This window comes from Diospyros lotus, chromosome 1 (assembly GCF_014633365.1).
Source record: "Diospyros lotus cultivar Yz01 chromosome 1, ASM1463336v1, whole genome shotgun sequence".
NCBI lineage: Eukaryota > Viridiplantae > Streptophyta > Magnoliopsida > Ericales > Ebenaceae > Diospyros > Diospyros lotus.
Window position 1 is genome coordinate 50,007,096 of NC_068338.1, and position 23,072 is coordinate 50,030,167.

The 23,072-nt window shown below is 30.6% G+C and overlaps 1 protein-coding gene across 1 annotated transcript in view; it reads left to right on the plus strand.

Annotated features, from left to right (window-relative positions):
- The window catches only part of LOC127794301 (uncharacterized), a 29,259-nt gene extending 11,806 nt beyond the window's left edge, over positions 1–17,453 (plus strand). Inside the window, exons 2-5 of the mRNA XM_052325285.1 lie at positions 15,960–16,199; positions 16,855–16,929; positions 17,011–17,058; positions 17,190–17,453. Of these exons, the coding sequence (XP_052181245.1) occupies positions 15,960–16,199; positions 16,855–16,929; positions 17,011–17,058; positions 17,190–17,210 (384 nt within the window). The 3' untranslated portion in view covers positions 17,211–17,453. The remainder of the gene's footprint in view (positions 1–15,959; positions 16,200–16,854; positions 16,930–17,010; positions 17,059–17,189) is intronic.
- Positions 17,454–23,072: the final 5,619 nt, after the last annotated feature.

Consider the following 23,072-nt stretch of genomic DNA (forward strand, 5'->3'; position numbering starts at 1 on the left):
TTGAAAAAAAAAAAGGGAAAAAACTAATAAGGCTTAATTAGTAGCATAAGAGTTTGGAAATATTACCTATTTTTTCATCTGGGGTCGTTAATTCGATCCCCAACCATGCAAATGCATGGGTGATCCTTTGCGAGTGAGATCTTAACAAGATGTAAAAGCAAGCAAGTGTGCCAAGGTATAAAACATGATGCTTCTTAATCTCCTGTGCACGAGACTCCTCATTTTCTGACAGTTGATATTCTCTAAAAGAAAAGTACATAAAGATATCAATACAGTGATTATGAATTAACCTTGTCAAGTGTTAAAAACTTATTTCATCTATATTTAATAAAAAAGAAAAATGAGACGTACCTTTTGTTGCTTTGATCTGTAGGAAGATTTCTACTTTTTGATCGCTCCATTATGTCACTTCTGATGTAAATGTGCAACTCCTGGAGAGCATGTTCTTCGAATACCCAAAAGTAGGAAAAGCAATCGATAAGGCGATAAGAGCAAAGAAGCGATGAAGTTTGTCTCGTGAGACAATAGATATATAGCCACTGTCAACCAATGCATGTCATACATTTAGACTTTTACGTGTCAATTAGTCCGAGTTTTAGTGCTGAAAACCAATGCATGTTATACATGTAGACTTTTACGTGTCAAGTAGTCCGAGTTTAGCCGCTGGCAACCAATGCATGTTATACATGTAGACTTTTACGTGTCAAGTAGTCCGAGTTTAGCCGCTGGCAACCAATGCATGTTATACATCTAGAGTTTTACGTGTCAATTAGTCCGAGTTTTGCATAATTAAGCTCCACCTGTAATAAAATGGTCGAAACTGACAAAAGCTTTAAAACGTAAGAATAAAAAATGAGTTACTCAATTTGAAAAAATAAAATAAGAATGAAAATTAGTTGTATTCAACCTCGGCTAAAAAAGGTGTGAAAAAATAGAAGATGCAGAAAATTTTAATAAAATTCCCTAACCATGCATTTTAACAAATGATAATGAATACATGTCATTCATTTAGGCTTTTGCGTGTTAACTGCAATAAGTAATTTAAGTCTCATACTGTTATACTTCTACTGTGACTAATACTGTCAACTGACAATAAATTTTTTAAGGTAAGAGTGACAAAGTGAGTTACTCAATTTAGAAAAATAAAATAATAATGAAAATTAGGTGTATGTAACCAGGCTTAAAAAGATGTGAAAAAATAAGACATTGAATGGATTTTAATAAAATTTCCTATTGATACATTTTAGAAATTGATAATAAGTACTTATCATATATTTATGCTTCTACATGTCAACTATAATGAGTCATTTGAGTCCTACATGATTTTATTTCTACCGTAGGAAATAGTGCTAATTAGCAAAAAAAATTATGACATAAGAGTAATTAATAAAATAAGCTACTCAATTTAGAAAATAAAATAATAATAAAAATAAGTTGTATGAAACTTGGGCACAAAAAGGCATTAATTAATTTTAGTACAATTTGCAAACAATCCATTTTTATAAAAAAAAAGAGCTCTATTTAGGCTTTTATGTGTCAACTCCGATAAGTAATTTGAGTTTTGCACGTGTGGCAAATAGGTGTTAATTGACAAAAAAAATTATGACGTAGGAATAGTAAAATAAGCTACTCAATTTAGAAAAACAAAATAAGAATGAAAATTAATTGTATGCTTCTGGGGCTCGAAAAAGTGTGAAAAAATAGGATAAGGAGAAGATTTTAATAAAATTCCTTAACGATGCATTTTTAAAAAGTGATAATGAATGCATGATATACATTTAGCTTTCTACATGTTACTGTGATAAGTAATTTGAATCCTATACGATTTTACTTCAACTATGTGAATATTGCTAATCAACGACAATTTTTTGGCATAAAAGCTAATAAAATGAGCTACTCAATTGGAAAAATAAAAATAAGAAAGAAAATTAACTACATGCATTCCAGGCTAAAAAAAGTTGTGAAAAAATAGGAGATGGAGAATATTTTAATAAAATTTCCTAACAATAAATTTTCCCAATTGATAATGATTACATGTCATCATTTAGGCATTTACAGTAATAAGTAATTTGAGTCTTGCACAATTTTACTTCTAGTGTGTCGAATACTGCTAATAGAAATTTCTTTTTATGATATAAGAGTTATAAAATGAGATGCTCAACTTATAAAAATAAAATAAGAATAAAAATTAGCTATATGCATTTCAAGCTCAAAAGGATGTAAAATATAAGATGTGGAGAAGATTTTAATAAAAAAATTTAACATTGCATTTTAGCAGTTGAAATTGAATACATATCATATATTTACTTTTCTATGTGTCAAATAAAATGAGTAATTTGACTCCTACATGATTTTACTTGCAAATAATGCTAATCAACAAAAACAAAATTGTGACGTAAGAGTAATAAAATAAGCTACTCAATTTAGAAAAATATAATAAGAATATAAATTAGCTGTATGTAACCCCATCTCAAAAAGTCGTTAAAAAATGTGATATGGAGAAGATTAATTTTAAAAAAATTTCCAAGCGATGCATTTTAATAAAATAGGAGCTACATTTAGACATTTACTTATCAACTTTGATAAGTAATTTGAGTCCCATATAATTTTACTTTTATTGTGGTTAGAGATGGGCAATGGGCGGGCCGGCCCGGCCAGGCCCCCCATTTGGTGGGCCGGGCCGAATTTAGCCTGTGAGGAAGACAGGTCGAGCCGAGGCAATGAATATTGAGGCCCGGCATAGTCCTATGACCCTTAATAAATGGGCCAAGTGGGCCGGGCCATGGGCCTACTGGGCCAGGCCGCGAGCCTGCTAGGAAGGGCTAGCCCATGGGCTTGGTTGTCTGGGCCGGCCCATGGGCCATTTATTTAAAATTTTTAAACATAATTTTTATGTTTGTAAAATTTTTATAATTTTTTAAAATATGTATAATTTTTATGTTTGTATAATTTTAATTATTATATTTAAACACATATTTAAAATATGTTTAAACATATTTTTTAAACATATGTTTAAATATTTAATAAACATAATTTTTTAAATATTTTTTATTTTTTGGTGGGCCGGGCCCTGCCATTTCGACGGGCCGACCCATGGGCCATTTTGGTGGGCCGGGCTACGGGTCAAATATCCCTGGCCCGGCCCGGCCCGCATTCTGCTGGGCGGGCTAGCCCAGCCCATCTGTTACAGTAGCGGGCCGAGCTATGAGACAGGCCGACTGGGCCGGCCCATTTCCCATCTTTAATTGTGGCAAATAAGTGCTAATTGACATAAAAAAAAAATTATGATGTAAGAGTAATAAACTAAGCTACTCATTCTTAAAAAAATATATAAATAAATATTAGCTATATGCTAGTCTAGCTCAAAAAGGAAGGAAAAATTGGATATGGAGAAAAATTTAATAAAATTTCTTAACCATTTATTTTAGCAATTGATAATGAACACATGTCATACATTTGCCTTTTTATGTGTCATTGTGATAAGTAATTTGAGTCCCACATAATTTTACTTCTAATATTGCTAACCAATAAAAAAAAATTGACATAATAAAAAAATGAGCTACTCAATTAGAAAAATAAAAATAAGATGAAAATTAACTATATGTAACTCATTCTCAAAAAGGCATGAAAAAATAGGTAGATGAAAAAGATTTTAATAAAATTTTATAATGATTCATTTTAGGAATTGATAATGAGCGCAAGTAATACATTTAGGCTTTTTCGACAACATGTGATGACTCACATGATTTTACTTTTATTGTATCGAATTTCACTAATTGACAAAAAAAATTATGATTTAAGAGTAATAGAAAGAGCTACTCAATTTAGAAAAATAAAATAATAATGAAAATTAAGTGTATGAAACCAGTCTCAAAAAGATGTGAAAAAATTTTAGGAATTGATAATAAGTACTTATCATATATTTACACTTCTACATGTCCACTATAATGAATCATTTGAGTCCTACACGATTTTATTTCTACTATAGCAAATAGTGCTAATTAGCAAAAAAAATGTATTTCAACAAAAATTTTATGGCGTAAGAGTAATAAAATTAGGTACACAATTTAGAAAAATAAAATAAAATCGACAACTCTAAAGAAGTAAAAATGACCTCAAATTTGGTTTAAAACATTCAATGTATCTTAGTTGACGTTCTAAATAAAATCATAGTAGTCAGAACACATTAAGATAGTTTGTAGTGACCCTCTCTTAGATAATCCCGTTAGCATAAGACATTCAAAAAAAGGTTGTCACAAAAATAATATAGAACAATATAACTTAATATCACAACTTTCAACTGTTGATATTATCAGCGAAAGCCATGATATAAGTTTACATGACATTAGGGCCTATACAAAATGAATGCAAGGGCACTAATGGAATTAACAAAATAAAAATCTCTTCACTACGTGCTCTTAGCAAAACTACCAACACGGACCTTTTTGTTGGGAATGTCTCTATACACTTCTAAACTTGGGCTCAAACCCTACTAGACTCGCCCCCAACGATCTCCTTACCCTTACCTGTAATAACAAAGATTAAACAAGGTGAGTTATAAGACTCAACAAGTATATATTAATAACGTAATCAAGAATGAAGGGATGAATAACTAAAATAGAGTACACCCCCGACTCCCCAAAGACAATTTCAACCCATCATTCAATTCTCATTATTAATACCATCATCATTTTATATTTATGTAGCATTTCATTTCCCATAATTACATAGATCTCCATACATCACCTTGGCTCACACGGCCTTCTATATACATGGATCACCTAGGCTCTCAAAGCCATTTATTCACATGTATGAATGCATACATACAGGAGTCACCTCATGGGAGTTGGGGGCCCTAGGCCATTTAAAATATGGAGTCTCTTTAAAAAATAATAAAAAATATGAAAATTTTATTGGGACCCTTTTTTAATATTAAAATATTTATCATTAGAAATTTATTGAGCCCCTTTTGGGTAAAAAATATTTTTAATGCTAAAATATTTAAATATTTTTACTATTGAACTTGGCAAAAAAAAATTTATTGGGGCCCCTTTTTAGGGCGCCCTAGGCATAGGCCTCACTGGCCTATGCCTTAAGCCGACCCTGCATACATATATATATATATATAAATCAATTTGTCACTCATTGGCTTGAGAATCGCCTACCGGGCTATATGGCTACCTTACCCACATCAGGCTCTCCATAGGATATTCTTTTCTTATCTGTGAAACATAATCATCGCGCCAAAATAATAGTGATAGAGGCGCAAATAATAATGCCATGCAATGCTCATAGGGTCTCACATAAGTATAACATACATGCTCCATTATAAAAATGTACACATCATGCACATTTAAACATTTCAGTAACATATTCATTCATGAGCCCATGTATATACATATATATATATCTTCAATCACATCCTAGTATTTTAGAGGATTGAGTGATGCTAGTGGAAGTAATTAATAGCAATTTAGATCAACAATCATGTTTAATTTGGATTGAGAAAAGCCTTAACCAACTCAAATCATAACCAAAGTATATGATATTTATATAAAATCGAAGCCCTTAAAGTCTATTTTATGACGCTCCAAATGGATCTCAATTTTAACTTCTACATCAAGAGTTATGCTCAAAATGGTGTAACATACATGCGCTGAAAAAAAGGAAATAGTCGACTAAAAAAATTCTTAGCCAACTAATTCTTAGCCGATTAAGAAAATTGATTAGTCGACTGGGCCGAGGGCTGGCACTAAAATATGAGAAAACAGACATCTGCTAAGTCGACTAGACGCACACAGAAAGCCTGAAATGAACCCAAAACAACCACCACTAATTTCCTAATCCACCAAAGTCATTCCTTGAAGTAAAAATGAGGTAAACAAACCCCAACAAAACACCAACAAGACCCATTTCATACCTACAAAAAAGATCCACTAAGATACAATAATGGAAACAACCAGACATTTTTCATGAAAAATATTACAATATTTATAATTGAAGTTTTTTGAAATGAAATGGAGAAGCAATGAAGGAAATACTTGTAAACACATTAAAAGAAAGTGCAAGAGAACTTGCCTTAAATGGTGCAATTCCAAAGAGATGAAAAACACTCCAAAATCTGCAAATCTCTACTTAAAACTCTAACCAAGAGCAATAAATGAAAAGAATAGAAGAAGGAAATGAAGAGGAAGAAGAATAGATGAACGAGAGGGAGAGCAAGAGAGAATGGAGAGAGAGAAGAAGAATGATTGTTTGAGAAGCAAGAAGAAAGGGGGGGAGATCGGCTGCCGTCCCACTCCAACCACCTCATTCTTGCCAAATTTCCAATTATGCCTCCCATCACAACCCATACACACAATAAAGATCAAGCCCATTATAGAGTTTTTTACCTATTTTCTTTCTTTTCCTATTTCTTTAACCAACCCACATTAATACCCATATGGGCCTAAGCCTAAATCAAGAGTCCACTCATATTAGGCTCCAAGCCCATTTAGCCCATAACTTAGACTCTTCCACACATATAAACTCTATTTATATGGGCTTATAAATTTTAATTTTCCTTACATTTATTATCTTATAAAATTTTTATTTTTATTAAGTTTCTTTTATAAACACATAAATTATTTTCCACAATTAATTAAGGCAAAAACTCAAATACCAGAAACAAATTACCAATAACGCCTAGACCCACTAATGGGTCGTTACATAGTTATATTACATATTTAATAAAAAGAAACAATAAAAATAATAAAATAGGATTTAAAATTAGTTGTATGCAACCCGGGTTCAAAAATATGTGAAAAAATAGGATATAGAGAATGTTTTAATAAAATTTTCTAAAAATGTATTTCAGCGGTCGATAATGAATACATATAATGTATTTAGGGTTCTTTTTACTTGCCGACTACAATGAGTAATTTTAGTCTCACGCTATTTTACTTCTTACCATTGTGAATAGTATTAAGCAGAAAAAAAAATTATGGCGTAAGGGTAAAATAAAATGAGCTACTCAATTTAGAAAAATAATATAAAATTAACACATCTGAAGAAGTAAAAAAAATCTCATATTTGGTTCAAAACTGATGAGGGAATATTTACAGGGGGCAATTTTACTGTACTACCCCTAGGAGGTTACCATTAACTTGGAGCCATGTGTGCCAGTAAAGACTAATATGCGATCGCCACGTGTCAAGACTTAGGAGCTTCGCTTATCTTTATAATCTTTATTATGATTTTGAACTGGAAAGAGATAAAGAAGAAGATTAAGTCAACCAATGATATCTTTAAATATCCCAAGAATTATCTCTATTAGGGAAGATTATCTTTTCTCCTCATGGAAAGGGGATCAACCTCTCCTTTTGAAATATATCTTATCTCCTAAGGGAAAGGCCACGGGACATCTATAAATAGAGGGCAACCTCTACAGGTATGGGGAGCTGACTCTTAAGGGACTCATATATTATTTTTCTATTACTATTATACTCCTCAAAAACCCTATGAACTGACTTGAGCGTCGGAGGGATCACGGGGAGCAAGTCCCCACTCTTTTTGCAGGTACTTGGTCCGAGACAGAAGAAGGTGATCGACTCTGCATCATCAAAAACATTTAGTATGCCTTAGCTGATGTTGCAAACAAAATCACAGTAGTGGTCTGAACACATGGAATATGCAAAAAGAATTAGAAGGAAGAGCAGAAACTAGAAGGAAATAAACTTCAAAATCTGAGCCCATTGCCATGGATTAGACCTCTTGGCAATGTTGGCATGGATTGACCCAAATCGATTTGCGCCAAACTGGGGCAACCCCAATGCTTATATGGGCTGACCCAATAAGGGTCCAAATAAATGGACCAGACCCGAGTTTAGTTAACTTTTATTATTATTCTTCAGATCCTTAATTTCTAGCTTTAGAGAATTGTCGAAAGATCCTTAAAAGTTTAGAAATTATCAACACTCGAAGTTTGGAAACTCAAATTAGATTTTAGTGATCGCTTTTCTTTTAGAATCTCATAAAAGCATGACAAATAATAATAATAATGATAATAATAATAACAATAATAAAAGATATAACACACCAATTAAACCGTAAGTTTGCGCTTTGCAAACTTCATTAACTCTTTAATCTTTCTGAATTTTTCTCTAATGTAAGAACATTGTTTATGATGTATTTTTAAGATGAGCTCAAACAATGAGGAAGAAGAAAATTTTCATTTTCTCGTATAGAATGTTCATAATGTATTTACTTTTCTAACTTTCTCTATATAATGTGTCACAACATTTTATGTACAAAAATATGATTAGTTATACATAATTATAGTTAAAGTAAATATAAAAAATAATTAACTCATGAATGTGTGGTTGTCACCTGACAAGGAAGAAATCATTTTCCATAAAACAATCAGTAACAACTAACTTTTTCACCAAGAAAAAAATAAAATATATATTTCATCTATATAAAAAAATTAGGGAAATATATATTTCTATATATTCTTTTATTATTATTATTGTCTCCTTTTGTTAACTACGTAATATAACTATTTTAATTAAAATCTGGAGACCTTTCTTTTGATTTCTAAAAATTTAGTTAATAGTTATAGTAGTTTGAAGCCATGCACACTACAGATGCTATCAGATTTTGCAACATTAATTTTACCAAAATGAATGGTTTAAATCTTAACACAGCCAAATAATCTGGAAGGAAAATATTTAATTGTTATTCATTTAGGTAGTGTTTGTTAAATGAGTAAAATAAGATTGTTTTAAGATAAGGTTCAAATGTTTTTCAGACCAATATATGAAATGGTCAAGATAAGCTTGAAAAGCATTACAAGATTTTTATTAAATTATTTGTTAAATTTTTTAGAATACACAAGTGTCATATTTTTTTTATCTCTAAGGATATCTTGAGATGGGGGAGAGATAAGCATATATGAAAAAATCTATATAAGAAATCACGTGACTTCTTTTCCTAAACTTGTCAGATAAGTTTAACAAATATATTAGAAAAGATAAAAGTCTAAAATACTTTTCATATTTTACTTTTTTACTTTATGTTTTAATTAACAAACACCATCTCAATAGATTATCTTTCCACTCTATATCAGAAGCATCCATTTGCTACTTGGATTGGTGATGAACTCCCCTAGCATTTTGATAACCTACCCTGATCGTCAAGCCATTTAAGCTGGCAAGAAAATCAAGGTTGTTTCCCAATATAGATAGAGCCGACCCTGGGTCAGGGCTACTAGGGCCACAACCCAGGGCCCACAATTAAGGGGGGTACAATTTTTTTTTTTAAATTTATCTATATGTGTATAAAAAATTAACAAAAAAAAGTTATCACTTGTACCTTGTCAAAAGAAGATTTTATTGCTATTTTTATTTTGTTAGTACATGTGATGATTGTTTTTACTTCAATTAATTGTGGAGGATAAAATTAAGTAGGGGTATCAATGGTTTGGATTGGTCCAGTTCTATAAGAATTCAGTAACCGAACTATTTTTAAAGGTTCCGAAAAAATAAGAACCGTAACCGAACCATTACATATATAAAACCAAGCCATGACCAATCCGTCACACTGGACCGATTTTAGTTCGATTTCGATTTTATCCAATTAACATTTAACTTCTAAACATTTTCATAAAATATAAAATTACAAACAAATTTGTTAATTAAAATAAACCCATAACTTCATTAATGCTTCAAGTCTTAAAGTAAAAGTAGAACAAAATAATTCATAGACTATCTCATCAAATGAGATTACATCGACCATTTAGTATAGCAATAGCGCATAAAAAGTTAGAAATAAAAGAGTTCATGAATCTCGTTAGTTTCCTAAGAAGTGATACTATTTATGCATATATATATATATACTCAAAAAATTATAATATATATAAGTATAATGTCAGTTCCGATCCGGTTCGAACCATGGTTTGAAAAAAAAAATCAGTAACCAAACTAAATATATTGGTTCTTAATTTTTTAGAATTAGAACCTAACCATTGAACCATAGAACTAATCCAAAAGGCATGGTTCATTGGTTCGATCCGGTTTGTTCCAGTTCACCGATTTTTGGATATTTTTTAACAACCCTCGGTGAAAGGAAGATTGATCAAATCAAGAAATGCTTACGGAGATTCGGGAGGAAGTATGTAGACTCAAATTTGTTGTTTTCGTTTTTTTAATGCAATATTTATAATGCAAGGTACTCTTTTTTCTTCATTTGGGGTTTTGTCCCATTAGATTTTTCCCAAATAAGGTTTTAATGAGGCTCCAAATTATTTTTTCTTATCTTTTATAAATTCTTATAATTTTAATAAAATTAATTAATTAATATTTTTTATTTTTTTATTTAATTTGTATAAAGTGGCACACTTGAAAAAATTTGTCCCGGGCCCTCGAAAACCCAAGACCGGCTCTGAATATAGATGCACCCTCACTTGCTTGCTGCTCTGCACCTGATGAAGTTGAGGCTTCTCTCCTCTGGCGTCATCTTCTCTCCAATTCTGGTTCATCAATGGCTAAGAGTTTGCGACATCCATTGCGGTGGTGCCCGAGCTCATGTATCTCCTTTGTTATTGATAAAATATTATTATTTTTGTCATTAATTCCCATTATTGGTTATTAATAAAAGTAAAATCCTTGTAGAAAAAAAAGAAGAAAATAGAAAAATAGAAAGGAACTAAACTCAACACAAATTTGTTGAATCAACGTAAAATAGTAAATTAAAGATTATAAACACATAGAGGAGAATCAAACAATCATATATGCCAAAGAGATTAATTTTTCTCTTAAAAAAGAATTTCAAAAGTGTTTCTTAATTATACAGTTCAGGGTTATAATAAGTTTGCGTCAAACGATACTCAAATTAACGAGGATGGATTGAGGATCTCTAACCAATATGGCAATTAACAAAGTTGTAACGATAAGTTATCAATAAATTTTACTTCCTAAAAGAAAAAAGAGATTATGTTGTCAGATTCTAAACAATTTTACAAGTGTTTAATTCTTAAAATTAGATACTTTATTTCCCAAATCAAAGGTGATTCAACACTTCCGACCCATGCCACACAATGAGGGATAGCATCAATTAACTTGTCGTAAATCAAACAATCAAGTGTATAAACCACCATTTGTATAGTAAAAGAGAAAAAGGGTAAAAGTATACACATTCTATTTACATTTTCATGGATGAAAGGATTAATTATAAAAGAATCTGCAAACTACAACAGATACTGAATTTCCCAATTTACAATACTTTATTAGAATGAATGATTTAACCCATTAAACAATCTTAATTGCATTAACCCAATACTCGCCGGGTAATAATCTTTACATTAATGATCACATTTACATATATTTATTGCATAAATATTTGGTGGTTAATTAAACTGCAAGATCTGCAACCCGCCCAATCTTTATAGCATTGGCTGAAATGAATAATAAATAAGAAAATTAGAATAAACTATCGTCACATAATGTTCTTGAACATTATATAAAAGATTACGAGAAGAAGTAAGGAATACTATTTGTATTTACATCAAATTTTAAGAGTGCAGAATAAAGTTTATCTAAATAAACAAAAATTAAGCAAGATGTAGCATGCAGAACAATTATTACCACGAGTCCCCAGGTATATAAATTGTTCTCCTCCATTTGTTTGGCCGATTCTAGCCTCCCAACTATAGTCGGCAAGGCACCTGTAAGACACCATAACAGTATATGAACAAGAGTTTGTGGACTAATTCAGAATTCAAGATTTTTTCTACTAAAACCAGGCAGAGCTAAAATTTTGTTAACTGAATTTTGTGCATTCGAATCTGCAGAAACATGAAGTCTTTCTCTTTTGCAATCCCATAAGCTAAATAATTGAAAAAAAAAAGGGGGAAAACTAATAAGGCTTAATTAGTAGCAGAACTGTTCGAAAATATTACCTGATTCTTCATATGGGGTCGTTAATTTTATCCCCCAACCATGCAAATGCATCCAATTGTGTTGGTGAGGCCAGTGACATTGCGAGTGAGATCTTAACAAGATGTAAAAGCAGGCAGGTGTGCCAAGGGATAAAACGCGATGCTTCTTAATCCGTTTTCTAATCCCCTGTGCACGAGACTCCTCATTCTCTAATAGTCTATATTCTCTACAAAGAGAAGTACATAAAGATATCATGCACAATACAGTGATCATGAATTAATATTATCAAGTGTTAATAAAAAAGAAAATTGAGAAGTACATTTTTTTGCTTCGATTTGTATGAAGATTTCTACTTTCTGATTGCTCCATCATGTCACTTCTGATGTAGATGTGCAACTCCAAGAGAGCATGTTCTTCGAACACCCAAAAGAAGGAAAACCAATCGATAAGGCAATAAAAGTAAAGAAACAGTGAAGTTTGTCTCGTGAGGCAATAGATATATAACCAATGTCAACCAATGCATGTCATACATTTAGACATTTATGTGTCAATTAGTCCGAGTTTTGCTGCTGAAAACCAATGCATGTTATACATGTAGACTTTTATGTGTCAAGTAGTCCGAGTTTAGTCTCTAACAACCAATGCATGTTATACATCTAGACTTTTACGTGTCAAGTAGTCCGAATTTTGCATAATTAAGTTTCAATTGTAATAAAATAGTCGAAACTGACAAAAGCTTTAAAACGTAAGAATAAAAAAATGAGTTACTCAATTTGAAAAAAAAAATAAGAATCAAAATTAGCTGTAACTAACCTCGGCTCAAAAAGGTGTAAAAAAAAAAAAGATGCAGAAAATTATAATAAAATTCCCTAACCATGCATTTTAGCAATTGATAATGAATACATGTCATTCATTTAGGCTTTTGCATCTCAACCTCAAGTAATTTGTGTCCCACGCTGTTTTACTTTTATTGTGACTAATACTGCAAACTGACAAAAAAAAATTATAATGTAAAAGTGATAAAGTGTAACATCCTGGTATCTTGAAAAATAATTAATTTTTATATTTAAAATGATTGTTTATAATTTACTAGTTATTTATGGATTTGAGAATTTTAATAGGAGAAATTATAATTATAGTGTTCTTGTGATTGTAAGTTTGTAAAATTTTGGGGGTTTAAGTATAATTTCGAAAAATGGGAACTAAGATTAGTATATAATTAGTTGGTGCAAATATAATAGTAAAGGTGTTGGCAGCTCAGGCGGTCGGGTCTTGGGTTCGAGTCCAGGAGAGGCGCGCTAGAATTATTTTTGGAGGCATACACGCGTGAGGCCATGAAAGCGGCCGTGCGTGGCCATGCGGAAACGGGCGCGACATGCGGGGCCATGTGTGGCACGGGCCCAGCGTGCGGAGTTAGGTTGGCTGCCAGAGCTTGCGTTGCAGAAAGAAGGACTACGTGGGCAGAATAATTCATCAAAAGAAGAATAAATGGGCAAATTAAGTAAATAAAGAAGAATAGGTGGGCAATGATGAAACTTGAGTGGAGATTATTATATTTATACCACCTGAATCAAATTCCCTATAAATAAGAAGATTGGCAGCGTGAGGGGAAGAAGTAAGAGGTAATGTGAGCTTTAGTAGCAAGATAAGTGCAAAACATCTGAAATTAGATGAAACTCAATTTTAGTAATTTTTTCTCATCTTATTATGTTTAATTTTTGTTAGAAGAATTTTGAGGAATAATAATTAGTAATTTCAATGTTGTAAAGAAATATTTCAAAAGAGGGCTACCAAGCTATCGTAAACAAATTCTGCAGGAGTTAATATGTTTTTTATGCAAATTATAGTGTCATGACTTGTATGTGATGACAGGGGAACGCTTAGGCATGAGGCTATGAATTTTTGACCGAACAAAGCTCGTGTTAGGGTCCCAAGAAAAATTATATGGGGTTACAAGAGTTTATGATGGATGAGATGGGCAGGCTTACATGCATGTTTTATTCTATATTCTATATTTGTTATGAATTATAATTTGTTATTTTACATATTATTTTTACTGAGTCTCAGGACTCACTTCTTATACACTACAAGAAATTCAAGTTTTAGTAACAAAAGTTTTCATCGGTGACAGAGTAAGGGAAAATTTTTTTGTAAAATTAGCGACGGATCAACGATGGATTAGCGACGCAAATTAGTGACGGAATATTATTTCGTAGCTAAAGTAATAAAAAAATTAAAAACCAAAATGTTTTAAAAATCTAGCTACGAAAATTTCATTTTGTCGCTAATTTGGCTATGGAATATTAAATCCGTCGCTAATTTTAGCAATGGAAAATTGTTCGTCGCTAAAAGTTTTAAAAAAATAATTTTTTTACGTATTTGGCGACTGAATATGGTTTCCATTGTTATTTTTAGCGACAGATTCTCCAAATCAGTCACTAAAATTTATTTTTTATTTTTTTGTTATTTAAATAAATATTAAAATTAATTTATTTATTTTAAATTTTACAAAACGGATTATTATTTCCATCGCTAAATTTTGCTACAGAATAAATTTTTGTAGTTATTTTTTAAAAAATTCAAAATAAATTTTCTAATTAGTGTCCATAGCTACATTGAAAAAATAAATAAATAATTTTAGCCCAAATCCGTCACTGATTTAGCAACAGAATATTCAAACTATCGCAAATTTTAATTTTCCTTTTATTTTTTGATTTTTTAATCAATTAATTTATAAATATTTAAACTTGGATGAATATTTAAAATTTATAAAAAAAATAAATATATTAATATATAAATATAAAAAAATTAAAATAAATTTAAAATTAAATATACATTTAAACATGAAATATAAAAAAATTAATTTTTAAAATTTAAAATTTTAATTTAAATAAATATATTAAGTTTAAAAAACATAATAATATTTTTAAATTCTAAATATATTAATTAATATATTTTATGTGCATAAAATATAAAATATATTAAATGTATGATAATTAACTATTGGTAATATTTATTAAATGTGTACAAAATTTAAACAAACACTACATTTGAAAAATAAATAAAAAGTTTAAAAATCATAATATTGTTAAAAATTTTATTATTTTAAATTTTAAAAATCACAAAAATAAAACAATATTAAGAGATTATATTATATAAAAATAAGTCTAGGGGCTATCTTGTCAGTTTCTTTTTTTTTTATAAATAATTTTTTTTTTTGTTAAACTAAGATATGCTTACAATTTTAGTGAAACTATAATTTCACTTCAAACACAAAATTGACTTATGTATCAAAATGTTTACAGGTGATCTCATTCGCGCCCTAAACTTGTTTTTTTCTTTACAAGCCTCTTGAAAATGCCAAGAGACACTCTCTTGAATCTTCATCGAGACATTCTCTCACATAAAACTATTCATTCAATAAATGCATTTTCTATAATTTGGATTACTATTCATTCAATAAATTGTAAGTAAGACTAACGATTTTGTACTTTTGCATTTGTACAATTTGTATTTTAATTTCTTAAGAAGAATATTGTTTCACATATGTCTTTAAGTTTTGGACTTATGGTGTAATTAGCTTGTTCAAGATTTAAAAATTAAAGTTAATTTTTTTTCATATATTTTGAATCGATATTAAACACATACAAATTATTTTTCATTAAACATTTTTGTCCCTAATCTTATTTTTCTTATATTTTTTTTTAATGCATTAAATTATTTTTGTGACATTTTTATTTAATATTCGTTTAAATACCAAAAAATAAAAAAATAAAAAATTAATTTTAGATTTATAATATATCTAACTTATTTATTATAATTATTAGATTTATAACATAATTATATTTTTAAATAAATATTAATTTGATGCAATAATTTAAATTATTTTATTACCATATTTTATATTATTATTTTATTAGTTATCATAATCATACATTATTTTATTTTTATTAATTAAATAATTAATAATATTATTTCATAAATTATTTTATATTTATTTAACAAACAAATATTTCAAAAAAAAAAACAAAAATTGTGGGCGAGAGATGCCCCCACCTCCTTCCCCAAATCCCCAATTTTTTTACCCTAACTGACCCCTTCTCTCTCTCTCTTTCTAAACTACTCTCCCAGTCGACTCATCCGCCGTTACCTCCACCTCCTATCATTTCCCCTGCTTCCGCCTCATGTCGTTGCTGCCTCCGCCTCCTGTCATCGCCTTTTCTTCCGCATCTGTTCGTCGCCGCCGCCTCCGTCGCTGTGAGATTCGCCTCCACCGCCTCAAAGGTATATGTATATATATATTCTATGTGTGTGTATATGTATTCTGTGTTGAAATGTTATGGCAGTAGCAACTCGTGACTACCAAAAAGTGGGTTTTTGGTTATCTCTCTCATTGGTTATGTTATCGTCTTTGTTCTTTTTTGTTTTTAATTATATTGCTTATTCAATTTAATTCGAATCAATCTATATTTGATATTTTTAGTTTGTCCATTTTCATTCATTTGTTGTTAGTTTGTTTATTGAGTTCAGTCTGTCTCTAAACCTTCAAACTTGGGATGATGAGAGATGTAATCATCTAGGTTGGAGTTCTTTAAATCTATTTCATCTTGGATCTAATCACTTTAACCTATAGCCATCTCAAAGGAACATGGAAAAAGAAAAAGAAAAAAAAAAAAACTAATGATAGTCTGATACGAGAGGACTTTTGGAGTGCACTGATTTCTTTTAAAGTAGCTACCTTACAGGCTTACCTAATATTATTGGATATTTCTTAGAAGTTAAAAGGATTGCATGGTCGATGTAGTGATACAGTTTTGTTCTTTATATAAAGCCAAAAAAAGAATCTAAAAAATGAAACAATATACTAATAAATTGTTATGTGGCTACTAGTTTGGCAAATCGTTATTGCTTCTTATGGTTCCATTTACTGATCCTATAGGAATTGTTAGCTCAAGAAAAGGCACAGGCTTCCGCATCAATTAATCAGGAGGTTGATCTTGATGAATTGATGGATGTAAGTTGAATTTTGCATCTTCAAACATTTTCACTTATCAATGTGTATCCAAATTGCTTTACTAGGTTTGGGTCATATTAGGATCCTGAGCTGGAAAAATTGCACGCTGAAAGGATTGCCACTCTTAAGGTTAGGATTTTTCATTCTTTTTCCATATGAAAAGTTAGATATTATTAGTCTTACTAATATCACCTTCATTCGGTTTGTTATTTAAGTTTGGAAACATCGCTGAGTTGGAAAATTTTGATTGTTTGATTTAGTTGACTCTAGAAAGAAGCTGAAAAGAGACAAACATTGGAGAACTGAGGACATGGAGAGTACAGAGAGATTACTGAAGGGGATTTCTTAAGTGAAGTCACTGGGAGTGAAAAAGTAATATGTCACTTCTATCATTGGGAATTCTATCGGTGCAAGTAATTTCTTCACACTTCCCCCTTCTGTTTGCACATTGCTCAAGGTTATTATAATCAAACATATTAATCTATAGTATCTTCGGAAATATATATATACATATAAATGGTTCTTGGTCCTTGAAATTATGTTGTAGCTTCTAGTATCTAGAATTATTTTTCTAGCTCCTTGTTAAATCGTTCAAGGCTTAGATCTAGTGTTCATTCATCACTTTGGTAACACCAACGAATAGGGACCACAAAGCCAAAAAGAAGCCCCCAAATTGAAAGCCCAGAAAACCCCAACACCTCTCGATCGAACACAAATGAAGCTCTCTCTCCTCAAAACGATCAAAGCCACACAAAATAGGTCATCACAAAAGGTAGATCGATCACAAAGATAGTGGTTCAAAAGCACAAAGCCAAGAAAGAAAACTTATCGAGAAATGATGATCAAAAAACCCCCTCAATAAGGCACACCCATCATCAACAAATCAGCCAAGATCACCAAGGAAAGATGAGGCCTCTCAACATGGAAAGAGGCATTGGACCGAGATGGAAACGGAGCCATGGAAAATCAGCCACAAAAGCAAAATCACGAAGGAAACAATTGGCCAAGCAAGGAAACAAGAGAAAGACTAGGGTTTGGCCACGAGAGGGAAACACCAAGAGAGAGGCCACACAATGGCCTTTATATATGTGGGCTTTAGGGTTTAGAATAGTGGGCTTCTCCCACTTGAGCAAATAGATTGAGGCTCATTTCTCCTCCAAAGTGGGATTAGGGCTTGTGGCCCAACTTCTAAAATGGACTGCCTAAAAGTAGTGACAGACCTGAGTTCTTTAATACCGGGCCGAAGCTTATAAAGATGAAACTCACTCGAAAAATCGTCACAGTCTTGGGCCGCGTTAGGAAACATAAACCCAACAGTTATAAAAATATAGAAAAGAATCAAACAATCATATATGGCAAAGGGATTAATCATTTTTGTAAAAAAGAAATTCAAAAGCATTTCTTATGTAGTTAAGGATTATAATAAGGTTGTGTTAAAAAAATACTCAGATTAATATGGATGGATTGAGGATCTCTTACCAATAATTTTAAATAATTTTACAAGTCTTTAATTCTTATAATTTTATTTCCCAAATCAAAGGTTATTCAACACCTCTGACCCATGCCACGCATTGAGGGATAGCATCAATTAACTTGTCTTTAATCAAACAATCAAGACAAACCACCACTTGTATAGTAAAAGAGAAAAAGGGTAAAAGTATACACATTCTATTTGCATTTTCATGGATAAAATAATTAATTACAGAAAAATCTTTAAATTACCACATATACTGAATTTCTTATTTTTCAGCATTTTATCGGAATGAATGGTTTAACCCATTAAACCATCTTACTTGCATTAACCCAATACTCACCGGACAATAATCTTTACATTAATGATCACACCCACATATATTTATTGCATAAATATTTGTTGGTTAATTAAACTGCAAGACCAGCAACTCGTCCAATCTTTATAGCAACGACTGAAATGAATAACGAAGAAGGCAATTAGAATAAAATGTCGTGACATAATATTCTTGAACGGTATATAAAGGATTACGAGAAGTAAGGAATACTATTTGTATTTACATCAAATTTTAAGAGTATAGAACTAAGTTTATCTAAATCAACAAAAATTAAGCAATATACAGCATCCATAACAATTATTACCGCAAGTCCCAGGCATAAATTGTTTTCTTCCACTCATTTGGCACCTGTAAAACACCATAACAGTATATGAACAAAAGTTTGTCTACTAATTCATAATTCAAGATTTTTTCTACTAAAACCAGACACAGCCAAGATTGTGGGTCTTGGTTGAACGAGCACCTTATTCCACCGCCGGTGGTGGTTCTAGGTGGCCGGCGTGAATTGGATAATTTACCTGGCGAAGCCGTTTCTTCTTTGCCGCAATCACGCCAAGTACTCCGCCTTGCTCCTAGCTGCGTTCAAAAACCAAATCCATCAGCCCATTCATCGCTGGACAACAGAAACTATAATTATTAGTGAATAAAAGCGAACGTTACGGGAAGTTGAAGGCTGTGGCGGCGAGATAAGTAGAATGAAGCGACAAGCTTCTCCTTCTCGGATGTGCCTACATGATATATACACATACACATATCAAAACTAATTAATTTGGGTTAAAGAAAGAACATAAAAGATGTTGTGAAATTGAAATTTTGTTGACTGAATTTTGCGCATTCTGCTGAAACGTGGAGTCTCTCTCTTTTGCAATCCCATAAACTAATTAATTGACCAAACAAAAGGGGGAAAAAAACTAATAAGGCTTAATTAGTAGCATAAGAGTTTGAAAATGTTAATTACTTGCTTTTTCTTCTCAGCCGTTGATTCGATCCCAACCATGCAAATGCATGGGTGACCCTACACCAGTTGATCAATGAATTGAATTGGTGAGGATAATGACATTGCAAGTGAGATCTTAACAAGATATAAAAACGAGCAGGTGTGCCAAGGGACAAAACACAATGCTTCTTAATCCATTTGCTAATCCCCTGTGCACAAGACTCCTCATTTTTTGACAATCTATATTCCCTATAAAGAAAAGCACATAAAGACATCATGCACAATACAATGGTCATGAATTAACATTGTCAAATGTTAAAAACTTATTTCTTCTATATTTATCAAAAAAGAAAAATGAGAAGTACCTTCTGTTGCTCCAATCTGTAGGAAGATTTCTACTTTCTGATTGCTCCATCATGTCACTTCTGATGTAGCTATGCAACCCTAGAAAGAGCATGTTCTTTGAACAGCCCAAAAGTAGGGAAAATAATCGATAAAGCGATAAGAGCAAAGAAACGGTGAAGTTAAGTTTGTCTCTTGAGACAATAAATATATATTCACTGCCAACCAATGCATGTCATACATCTAGACGTTTACATGTCAATTAGTCCGAGTTTTGCTATTGGCAACCAATGCATGTTATACATCTAAACTTTTACGTGTCAAGTAGTCCGAGTTTAGTCGCTGACAACCAATGCATGTTATATATATAGACTTTTATGTGTCGATTAGTCCGAGTTTTGCACAACTAAGCTCCAGTTGTAATAAAACGGTTGAAACTGACAAAAGTTTTAAAATAAAATGAGTTACTCAATTTCAAAAAATAAAATAAGAATGAAAATTAGTTGCATGAAACCTCAGCTCAAAAAGGTACGAAAAAAGTGAAGATGAAGAAAATTTTAATAAAAATCCCTAACTATACATTTTAGCAATTGATAATTAATACATGTTGTTCATTCAGACTTTTAGTGTTCATCGCAATAAGTAATTTGAGTCTCACATGATTTTACTTCTATTGTGACTAATACTGCTAACTGACAAAAAAAATTATAACATAAGAATGATAAAGTTACTCAATTTAAAAAATTAAAATAATAATGAAAATTAGTTGTATGAAACCAGACTCAAAAAAAAGTGAAAAAATAAGACAGCGAATGGATTTTAATAAAATTTACTACCAATGCATTTTAGCGATTGATAATAAGTACAAATCATATATTTAGGCTTCTACATGTCAACCTCAACCATAATGACTAATTTGAGTCCTATACAATTTTATTTCTACTGCAGTGAATAGTGCTAATTAGCAAAAAAAAAAATTATGATATAATTAAGAGTAATATAATAAGCCACTCAATTTAGAAAAATAAAATAATAATTAAAATTAGCTATATGTAACCCGAGCTCAAAAAGGCATGAAAAATACAAGATGGAGAAGATTAATTTTAATAAAATTTTCAAACAATGCATTTTAATAAAATAAGAGCTACATTTAGGCTTTTACGTGTTAACTACAATAAGTAATTTGAGTTCTACACAAAACAAATTAGGACATAAGAGTAATAAAATGAGTTACGTACCCAATTTAGAAAAATTAAATAAGAGTGAAAATTAGTTATATGTAACTTGGGCTCGAAAAAGTGTGAAAAATTAGGACATGGAGAAGATTTTAGTAAAATTTCCTAATGATGCATTTTGACAATTGATAATAAACACATATAATACATTTAGTCTTCTACATGTCACTTTGATAAATAATTTGAAGCCCATTCTATTTTACTTCTACTATGGTGAATATTGCTAATCAACTAAAAAAAATTGACATAAAAGTAATAAAATGAGCTACTCGATCAATTAGAAAACTAAAAATAAGAAAGAAAATTAATTACATGCAAACTCGTGCTCAAAAAGTCATGAAAAAATAGGAGATGAAGAATATTTTAATAAAATTTTCTAACAATGCATTTTAGCAATTGATAATGATTGCATGTCATATATTTAGGCATATACGATAATAAGTAATTTGAGTCTCGCACAATTTTACTTCTAGAGTGTGGCGAATACTGCTAATAGAAAAAAGTTTTTATGATATAAGAATTATAAAGTGAGTTACTCAATTTATGAAAATAAAATAAGAATAAAAAATTAGTTATATGCAATACAGGCTCAAAAAGAAGTGAAAAATAAGATGTGGAGAAGATTTTAATAAAATTTCTCAACAATCCATTTTAGCAGTTGAAATTGAATACATATCATATGTTTATGCTTCTACGTGTCAACTATAATGAGTAATTTGTGTTCTATATGATTTTACTTTCAAATAGTGCTAATCAGCAAAAAAAAAAAAATTATGACTTAACAGTAATAAAATAAGCTAATTAATTTAGAAAAATAAAATAAGAATATAAATTTGCAACTCAGGCTTAAAAAGGTGTGAAAAAATACGACATGAAGAATATTAATTTTAATAAAATTTCCAAATAATGCATTTTAATAAAATAGGAGCTACATTTAGATATTTACGTGTTAATTGTAATAAATAATTTGAGTCTCACATGATTTTACTTTTACTATGGCAAATAAGTGTTAATTGACAAAAAAAAATTATGATGTAAGATTAATAAACTAAGCTACTCAATGTGAAAAAAAAAATACAAAAAAAATATTAGCTATATGCAAGTCGGGCTCAAAAAGGCATGAAAAAAAAAAAGCAATGGAGAAGAATTTAATTAATAAAATTTCCTAATGATGTATTTTAACAATTGATAATGAATGCATGTCATACATTTGGCCTTTTACGTGTCACTGCGTTTGAGTCTTACACGATTTTGCTTTTATTGTGGCTAATACTGTTAACCAACAAAAAAAAAAAATTGACACTAATAAAGTAAGCTACTCATTTAGAAAAATAAAAATAAAAATGAAAATTAAATATACGCAACTCAGGCTCAAAAAGGTGTGAAAAATAGGAGATGAGATTATTTTAATAAAATTTTCTAATGATACATTTTAGCAATTGATAATGAATGCATGTCATACATTTAGGCTTTTATGACAATATGTAATTTGAATCTCGCATGATTTTATATTTATTGTAACAAATTATGCTAATTGATAAAAAAAAATTATGACGTAAGAGTAAAAAAATAAGCTACTCAAATTAGAAAAATAAAATAAGAATGAAAATTAATTGTATGCAACCCAGGTTCAAAAAATGTGAAAAAATAAAATATGGAGAATATTTTAATAAAATTTCCAAATAATATATTTCAGCAGTCGATAATGAATGCATATAATGTATTTAAGCTTCTTTTCACATGCCAGCTGCAATGAGTAATTTGAGTCCTACATGATTTTATTTCTACCGTGATGAATAGTGCTAAATAGCAAAAAAATTA